Genomic DNA, 10,000 nt, shown 5'->3' on the forward strand with positions numbered 1-10,000 from the left:
GTTGTTAGATTTAGCGCTCGCGACTTGCTGTTCAAAATAGATTCCAGACGGATTGCGGTGGAAGGATGGAGAGAGAAATGGAAAGCTGGATGAGGGGATGCTGGGGTTTAGAAAAAGAGAAGACAAGTGCTAACAGTTAGCAAATTTAGCTTGTCAAGATACTTTTTGGTATTTGCTTCTTGATGGAACGAAGGACGCGAACGCAGAAATGGAAAGTGGGATCAGGGGATGCTTTTGCTTGCTTGTTCACCGAGAGAGAGAAAAGAGAGAGAGGGAGGGACGGAGGGAGGGAGAGAGAGAGAGGGAGAGAGAGAATGCACATTGTTAGCATATTTAGCTCATTAAATCAAGTGCTCTCAGGTTTCTTGTGGAATTCGTTTCCTCGAAAGCTTTTTCCCCTGTGGAACTGGAACCTGTTCAGACCTCTCTTTCCACACTTCCTTTCACTTCTCATTAAAGTGACTGAGTGTGTACTTTATAGCTACTCTCTCTCTCTCTCGCTCTCTCGCTCTCTCTCTCTCTCTCTCTCTCTCTCTCTCTTATTTAGTTCTATCACTCTCCCTCTAGCTGTTTTAGTTTAATGTGCTGTTGGCTTGACTGCTTAGCTTGTGATCAGCAAATCCAGTATTATCATAAATATAGTGTGATATCTGAGGAGTGTTACAATGATCCGCTACATTTATTGATTTACTGAGGAATGGGATTAGCAGTGATGCTAATATTGTAGATAACTTTACTGTTCTATTTGTTCGGGGTGTAGATTCTTAGTTAGCTCGATGTTATTCCTCTGTTAAGTTAGCTAAAGTGCTGCAGCTAATACGGACTACCAAACTAGCTGGTGATAGCTGTCTGTCAAGATAGAGAGAGAGTGCGAGAGAGAGAGAGCGAGAGAGAGAGAGCGAGAGAGAGAGAGAGAGCGAGAGAGAGAGATATTATGCCAGTACTTGTCAAGTTGATTGAATGGATGGATAGATAGATAGAGTACCAATACTTATAGAGTTGATTGAATGGATATATATATATCATTCTCTCTTTTTCTCTTTCTCTCTTGGATGGGTGGTGTTCTCAGTGTGTGTGTGTGTGTGTGTGTGTGTCCTGTGTTTGTGTTGGTGCGTTCTGCCACCTTTTATTGTTTGCCCTTGAACAAAAGGAGGCGTGGCATTTTCAAGTGGCCGTGGCCAATCAGCTTCCGATTGGACAGGAAAGGGAAGTGATGTCACCACTGCCAAGGTGGGACACAGGACGCAACGTGTAAACACGCACAGTACAGTCTTTATCTTCGCTCTTTGCACTGACGCGCGTGTGTGTGTGTGTGTGTGTGTGTGTGTGTGTGTGTGTGTGTGTGTAGCATTTACATTTAAATAGGTTCTCTGTTCACATATGTGGCCTTAAACATGTACTTAGCCTCTCTCTCTCTCTCACTCATGCACACACACACACACACACACACACACAGGAAGCATGTTCCCTCATTACAAAGGCTTTCAAAAGTGTGTAATGATTGTTGAACATTCTCCAGAGTGAGTGAACTACACACTCGTACGGTGCTGTCATGTGTTCACACAAGTGTGTAGAACTTTATGTCGGAATGTCAGAGTAATTGTGTGTCTGTGTGTGTGTGTGTGTGTGTGTGTGTGTCGCAGACCCCATTTGTGTCTTTCTCTTCACCTTGATTCTGTCTAGGCTTGCTTTTGGTATGTAAATGCCTGTGTGTGTGTGAGTGTGTGTGAGTGTGTGTGAGTGTGTGTGAGTGTGTGTGAGTGTGTGTGAGTGTGTGTGAGTGTGTGTGAGTGTGTGTCCAACGCGAGGAGGCATCCCTTATCTCACGTCTCCTATGTTTTCTTCACTCACACGCATGTTCTCAGTCATCCGAGCAGAGAGTCACGTATCTGTGCTCCGGCTCTGTTTCCTCACCTCTCCACTCGTTCTGCTCTCCCTCCCTCTCTCTCTCTCTCTCTCTCTCTCTCTCTCTCTCTCTCTCAGAGAGGGAACTTTGAGCCAGGAATGATAAACTGATGACAGAGGAACCGTATTCCGAGTGGCTACAGTTGAATTTGGGACAAGCGCTGCATTCTGATTGGTCGCGGTGGTTTGAGGGCGGGCTCTGTAGTATGATTAATTCGATAGGCATTTTGGGTGAGAACTGCGGTCTGGATTAGTCACAGTGCTGAAATGTATTGTGATTGGGTCACAGTGGTGTGTGGGACAGGAACTGGTGCTGGAAGTGGGATCTGTTGTTTTTATTTATTTATTTAACACTCTGATTAGACTTTAATTTACAGTCTACAGAGAACGCAGACCTCAAGGGTTAGGATTTCACAGTCACAGACCTTGTGTGAGCTTTTTAGCCCAAGACAAAACTGATAGTCGCTGTCCATGCACATCTCCTGTCACGGTCACGGCTTTACCCAGCACTCGGACACCTCGCTGTATGAAACGAGCCAAAATGGCTGCTGTGAACATCGTTGGCCATTTGGTACTCACTTCATAAACGGGTCATTCCCAGGACTATAAGCTTTAGCAGCGCTGTCCGAAAACTAGCGCCACACTACGAGATCGAGGAGAACGTGCTTGTGTGGTTGGGGAGGAGTGGGTGGAGTCGAAGCGTTGGTGTAAATGGGGCCATACACACTGTGGAGTTCTTTCACTTGTTGAACTCATTACTAGCTGACGATCTGAAGACTCCACACTGCAACTCGGCTTCCTTTTAACAGAGTTGAGAATTTGGCAAACAAACACAAAAAGGTTTATTTCTAAACACAGTGCTATTCTAAACGTATGAATACGGTGATGCGTGTCGTATATTGTAAAAACATCTTCGGTGTAGTGATTTGATCTTTTTGTCATACGCCCAGATGTCTAATCACCAACAATTCTATAATGTGACCAGTATCTACATTATAATATAGCTATAAGCACCATTTATTTATTTTTGTATTAATTTATGCATTATATTATTTATGTATATATTTTGTTCAATGTCTTGTTCTAATATTTTGAGTATTTGTCCTTGAATTTATGAATTTAAGACACTTGCATCACGAACCATGAGATATCTCTTGTACGTCTTAAAATTGTAATTAAATTCTTTAAAAAATTTTTTTATAGTTGTTTATTTACCATTTAAATAAATTTCCTAAGATGGTATTTGATGTGTATCCAAATATTATGCAAGAGGAAAAAAGGGGGGGGGGACATCTGTAGACAAAAATATCTGAAACACACTTTCATGTCCTGCTGTAATTATGGGCACAAGAAAAAACGATGGTTTGTGAGGACCTGGAGTTTATAGCATTTAGTTTCTCGTGCAGAATCATTGTATCATCACACGATACGCATGCCACTAGACGTCTCAGTTCAGGTCAGGGACCTTTTTAAGTCTTTTTATTGCCAGGACGTTCTACAGAAGGTCTGATGTACATTCCACCAGGTTCTTTCTCATCTCATCTGGTCTTTTTGCAGAACTCGAGGCGAAGGAGGCGTGTACGTGGCTCCGTGCCGCTGGTTTCCCCCAGTACGCTCAGCTCTATGAAGGTAAGGATTTTTCCATTCTTATGAATAGCAGCTTTTGACAGGAATAGTAAGGGTGTGTATGTAGGTCACAAACCGGGCCTGAGCTCCTAATTGCTGAATGAACGCGCTGTGTGTCCTGACGCACGTCGGCCTCCGGGGCGGGGGCTGGGGGGTTGTTCTCCTTCGACATCGGTTCTCGTGTTACAAAACAAGGACATTCGCTCGAAGTTATTATTTTATATTGAATCTGGAACATAAATTATATTTATAAACATTTCTGACAAACCTTTTTTAATATTATTAGAAACCGTTATTCGGAGCTAAATTGTAACTATAAATGGATAAAACATACATGTTCTTTCATAAATAAAATGTATATTGTTACTTAATAACCTCCCTCTCTCTCTTTCCCTACCCCCCCCCGCCTTTCTCTCCCTCTCTTTCTTTCCCTACCACTCTCTCTCTTTCTCTCTCTCTGTTTCCCTACCCCTCTCTTTCTCCCTCTCTCCCCCACCTCCCCTTTCCTTAAATCACATTCCTGAGTTGGCTCAGGTTTGTGTCGTGTCTCCGGTCTTCTCTTTTCTTTTACATACATATAGAAAGGCACATAGTAAAACACACACACACACACACACACACACACACACACACAGGACAAAGTAAGGTAAATGAAGCAAGGAGTGTGAGACATGTGATAGCACACCTCAGGCCTAAGTACCTTCCACACACACACACACACACACACACACACACACACACACACACACACACACACACACACACACAGAGTTTGGATTCTGACCTGTGGCGGTGTTTCCAGCGACACGTGCTGCACGCTCTCACATTCTAAAGCGCACACACACACACACACACACACACACACACACACACGGTGTCTGACGGTTGTAAAGCTCACATTACTGTATATAAAGATTCTGATATTAGAAAGTGAAGTGTGTGTGTGTGTGTGTCATAAGTAGTATTCTGTGTCTTTTTTTTCTTGAGTCTCAGTGTGTCTCTCCCTTTACTGTTCTTTCTTTCACTCTTCTCCTTTCCTCTTTCCTTCTGTCTGTCCACCCCCCCCCCCCCCCCCCTCTCTCTGCTACATTATCATAAATGGTTGTGGTTTTGTTGCGAGTGCAGACTGAGTCAGGGGGTTTATAAAGACACACAGACCTCTCAACAGCTCCCTGAGTACCTATTGTCATTCCTAATCCCCCTCCCAACACACACACACACACACACACACACACACACACACACACACACACACACACCCCTCTTCTGCAATGCAGCTGTATTTGCTTGGCTGCCTGAGATACAACTTCCTCTACTGTTTTAGCATAGGTGGGTGTGTGTGTGTGTGTGTGTGTGTGTGTGTGTGTGTGTGTGTGTATGTGTGTGTTTCCCTTTCCCCTCCCCCCCTTGACTCTTTAATCCCTTCTTGAGAAGGGACCCCTTTTGTTTTGAGGTCAAGAAGTAAATTTAGCCGAGACTCCCGACGCACGACGCTAATACCGTATAATAAACGCATTTATAACCATTATACACGCTTAAATATTTGCTCAGTACAAACGTTTGTTTGTGCGTGTTGTCACGGTTACATTCCAGCACGATGACGCAATATTAAGGACGTCGATCTGCGATTACATAACGCACGGCTGCCACCCAATCAGATACGAGTATTCACAGTAGCCACGGGGTAGAATGTAAATACGCCGGAGTGGTCGTGTTGAATGCCGGATCCTGATCGGTCAGAAGGTTGTTGATGAATTTTCTAGAACAGCAGCTCTGACAGTAGCGCATGTTAACGCGCTCGTTATCGTTATCGTTATCGTTTCCATAGCAACAGGCTTGTTCACGTAAAAACGAATAAGTAAAAAAGTGTGTAATCGTTGATTTAAAAAAAAAAAAAAAAAAAAAACTATTTTTGAGGACGTTTAACATTCGACATTTGTGGAAGGAGTCTCCAGTGTCAGCGCTTTGTAACATTATATTTTGCGACAGAGTTTCTTGGACGTTCCGCAATGTTAAATATAATTATAAATGGATAAAAAATAAATTATTTGTAAATAAAATGTATATTGTTACTTAATAACCTCTCTCTCTCTTTTTCTTTCTTTCTCTCTCTCGCTCTCTCTCGCTCTCTTCTCTTTAGATGCTCAGTTTCCCATCCAGATCTCGTCAGTCACCAGAGATCACGACTTTCTGGATCGAGATGCCATCGAAGCACTTTGCAGGTAAGCTATGTAGATACACACACGCTCTCACTCACACACACACACACTCACACACACATCTCTCAACACTTGTCAGATTCCGGAAACTTTTACTGCCAACTCACCTGCAACCTTTTATTGCCAATACAGCTCTCTTTTTCTCTCTCTCTTTCTCTCTGTCTCTCTCATCCACTCTCTCACTCTCTCTCTCTCTCTCTCACTCTCTCTCTCTCTCTCTCTCTCTCTCTCTCTCTCTCTCTCTCGCTCTCTCTCTTTTAAAAACAAAGCAGAAAGACAGATGCCTGAGACCCAGCAAACGTTTTACTTCTCATACTTCTCATCTTACTACAGTAACGCCATACACATTTTGGCCAGAATGTGAGAGACAGACAGACAGACAGACAGACAGACAGGTCAAGTGAGAGAAAAGTGAGACCGCCCGAAAGGAAGAGTCGTGTTTCTAAGTGCGTGAGGGGGTCAAGCCGAGCCCAGCTGGAGTGCTCAGACATCTGGAGGCCATTTCGTGGTGCCAGGCCCTCGGATCAGACACACACATCTAAAAGCCCCTAACCGAAGGTCACATGACCCCATCCAGGTGGCGAGCAGGATAAGCCAGGCCTCTCTTTTGAGTTCCTTCTCCCCCTTTTTCCTCTCTTCTTTCTGACTTTCTGTAATCTGGAGCTTATCCCTCAACGGCTCATTATCAGGCGGTACCGCTGTGCTCATTCTTTTTCTTTTTTCTTTTTTTTTTTATCTCCGCAGAGAAAGTCTTTCGGACACGATTCCGGATGAAAGGTTTTTATTCGAGACCACGGGGGTTCCTTTCAAATGCGCAGTTTTTCTAATTTGCGTGTTTTGTTCATCTTGCAGGAGACTAAACACTCTCAACAAGTGTGCCATGATGAAGCTGGAGATCACTCCTCAGAGAAAACAAGTAAGAGCTCTTATTTCCTGTCTCCTCGTAACCTCACTGTCTGTCATCTACTTTAATTAGAAGGAAAGTTTTATTCCTCCTGGCAGGCAGGACTCGGGTCCTGAAGGCACGAGTAAAGTGCGCCTGTTGGGGGTGAAACGAAAGGCTTCTCCTCTCCTTCTTTTACTTCTCTGTCGATTTATCGTTTCTTCCCGTCGCCTTGCCAAAGGAAGAGGATATCCCGTCCAGGTCGTCCGCACGGTTACGGAATGTGCGTGCACGCGTGTGTTTGCTTATACACGCCGAGATCCGGGATTTCAAAACAGGCGTGTCAGGAATGCATCGACAAACAAGCCGCCTATGTAATCGCAGTAGAGGCCATGACTTAAGCACAAATAAGCACAATGTTTATGGAGGTGTTTTTGGTGCACACTACTAGGCCTGAACAATAGCCGCCTTGTCGAGTACGTCTGTGTGTGTCCTGGTAGGAACGCAGACGTCCCCGGTGGTGTCGTCCGGCGCACGTAGAGTTAAAGAGAAAGGTCATAAGCTGACTTAAGGAAGTGATTGTGCCTCCTTTCGGGGCGGCAGACTCCAACTATCCTTGGAATGCATTGATCTTCATGCTCTTGGTCATGCCTTGACCCCCTATCCCATTCATTTCTTTTTTCTTCTTCTTCAGATTCCCTCAAGTCCGTTCTTTATAAAGGAAGGTACATTTGGTACAGCTGTGTTTGCTGAACTTGCAGACCACTCAAGGAGACCGATTTGTCTCAGCAAATATTCATAGCAACGCTAGCAATCTTTTGTTCGTTGCACGATTACCCGCTTTATTGAAGGTTCTAAGGGAAGATTGACTTTTTTTTGTTTGTTTCCTGCTCTAATCATTCTGATCAAAGGCTTCCCAAGCCTGGGGGGCTGTAAAATAACTACCGTGGTGAGTTTTACGAACTTTTTCCACCACTGTTATTATCCACCATAGAGGAGATGCCTTTGACAGGGATGGCCAATGGTTAAATACAGGTTTCCGGTCATGAAGAGCAACGCTACACACTTGTTTAGGTCATCGCCAGTTCAACGTCATTAATCATGCATCGGTTCTTCAGTTTTTGTAGTTCGCATTCTCAAGCATTCAAGAGACCTTAAGGATAGAGAGTAGACCTTTGCATAACTTGAGCGCAAAACCATTGGAATGTTGAAGCAAGCCTTGCTGTGGTATAGGTGGGGTTTTAGGTTTTCTGATAATGTTGGATTCTGAAGGGGGAAGGGAACTAGACCAGCCCAAATCTCCAGCTGGAGGGTAACCCCGCCAAAAACACTTTAACCCCCCACCCCTTTATCCCCTGAGGGGGGGAATAGATTACCCAGATTAGGAAGAAGGAATGGTGGACGTTTGACTCTTGTGACATTACGAAGACGGTCACAGTAGCAGATTTTCCCACTCTGTTGTCTTCAAATTGGCCATATTATCCGCTTAAGTGGACAGGGAGTGTTAGAACATCAGATTGGACGTTCTCTAAGGCTAAATGAATGATCCTCAAACTGACCTCTCGTTGGCCTCTCTGAGGTAACCGTTTATTAAACAGATTGTGCAGCTGACTGTTTCAGTTTCGTCAGACCACACCGACTGTATCTGGTGTACTACAGATAAGGTAACAATGCCCTTCCAAAAAGACAAAGGCAAACTGGAACATTGAAATGATACTAAAAAGGTTGGAAGTTAGATTTGTGTAGAGACCTGGAAGTTAAACAGCTTCTTATTATATCTATATCTCCATATATAGGTAGTTTAAAAAAAAACTGGCATTAAAACAAAATAATCAAACAGGACAATGGTGACTCAGTGGTTAATGGTTTGCGCAACCAATTTGAAGATTGTGAGTTCAGATCCCAGCTTTGCTTAGCTACCATTGTTGGGGTGTTGAGCAATGCTCAGTTATATCCTGTCTCAGTTGTAAGCTGCTTCGGATAAAAGCATTGACCAAATGTGGTGGTGTGTGGTGTTTTTTTTTCAATCCCAGACAGTGATGTTTACCTTGTCAAACTCTTACATCGTCATTTCTAGAGTGAAGACTCGGATGAAGACGAGCCCTGTGCCATCAGTGGCCGTTGGACCTTCCAACGAGACAGCAAACGTTGGTCTCGTTTGGACCAGTTGGACCTGGATGTCTTCACATCTCCAGCGGGAGATGCTGTTTCTGCCCCTACCTTCCTCTCCTCCCAGGATCAGCGCCTGCCTGGGGGCCACCTGCTTCGGGAGAGGGTTAGTGCTAGTGCCGAAAGTGTGCTAACAGATCTTAGCGAGCAGCCGGAGGTGGGATCCTTGCACAGCGCCGGAAGCGGTGGTCATGGAGGGTCACGTAGTATTACGGTCCCGTCCAGCCCGGCTAACACCAATTCCAATGTCCCTACAGCCTCTACAACCCGTGCTAGCTCTGTTGCTAGCGTGTGCTCTTCTGGGACGTCCGGCGCCAATGAGGATTCGCTTTCTGAAGGGATTCCATCACCGCTTGAACATGGAAATTTTGCATTTGATGCCAGAACTTTCTCAGGAAGTAACGGAGATAGTAAAAGCACACGGTCAAGGGCCAAGAGCTTCCTAAAGCGCATGGAAAGCCTGCGACTGCGTAGTAGCAGCATGTCTTCGAAGCGTAAAAAGAAGGGCGTGGTCAACAACGGAAGGCTGGAGATTAGCGGTCCGGTGTTGAAGGAAGGTCTGGATGAGGACAAGCTGCGACAGCTCAACTGTGTCGACATTTCCACGCTGGAGCACACTGGGACCCACAACCGCAGCATCTCCTACTCCACACAAACGAGCAGCGGAAGCACAGGCAGCAGCCATTCAGAGACGAGCAGCGGGAGTGCCGTGAGTACGCCCAGTCCGATCACAAGGGCACGGAGCCACAGCACCGCAGCCGGCTCCATAAAGCGAGTTGGGATGTACCTAGAAGGGTTTGACCCGTTCAGTCTTGTTCAGGAAAATGAGAACCTCGAGATCCGGAACTTTGGGAGGAAACCTGAACCGAGCATGACCACAGAGAACAATCTACGGAACCGTAATAGGACCGATGAGAAGCAAGTGGAACATAAGAGAATAGATGAGGAATCTGGCGTGATCTATTTCTACCTTCCTGACGGTCACAAACCGGGCACCTTTCCCAAGTCACTCGCAGATGGGGATCCGTTTCAGCGCAGCGACGGCAGGCTTCACCGCAGGTCCTCCACCTCGTTAGACAGTCGGTTGAGTTTCTACGACAATGTGCCCTTCCCTAAAATGGCGGATGAGGAAGAGGATGAACCAGAGGGAGAGGACGAGGAGGAGGAGCCAAAGATGGAGGACGTCCTAGAGCGAGTG

The 10,000-nt window shown here is 45.3% G+C and overlaps 1 protein-coding gene across 2 annotated transcripts in view; it reads left to right on the forward strand.

Moving 5' to 3' along the window:
• dlc1 (DLC1 Rho GTPase activating protein) overlaps nt 1-10,000 on the forward strand; it is a 66,933-nt gene that overhangs the window by 47,498 nt on the left and 9,435 nt on the right. For both annotated transcript variants that reach the window (XM_053677744.1, XM_053677745.1), the window contains 4 exons: nt 3,463-3,534; nt 5,672-5,753; nt 6,603-6,666; nt 8,711-10,000. The exon at nt 8,711-10,000 is cut by the window's right edge and continues 263 nt beyond it. In XM_053677744.1, coding sequence (XP_053533719.1) covers nt 3,463-3,534; nt 5,672-5,753; nt 6,603-6,666; nt 8,711-10,000 — 1,508 coding nt within the window. The remainder of the gene's footprint in view (nt 1-3,462; nt 3,535-5,671; nt 5,754-6,602; nt 6,667-8,710) is intronic.

Source organism: Ictalurus punctatus, chromosome 29 (assembly GCF_001660625.3).
Source record: "Ictalurus punctatus breed USDA103 chromosome 29, Coco_2.0, whole genome shotgun sequence".
Classification (NCBI taxonomy): Eukaryota; Metazoa; Chordata; class Actinopteri; order Siluriformes; family Ictaluridae; genus Ictalurus; species Ictalurus punctatus.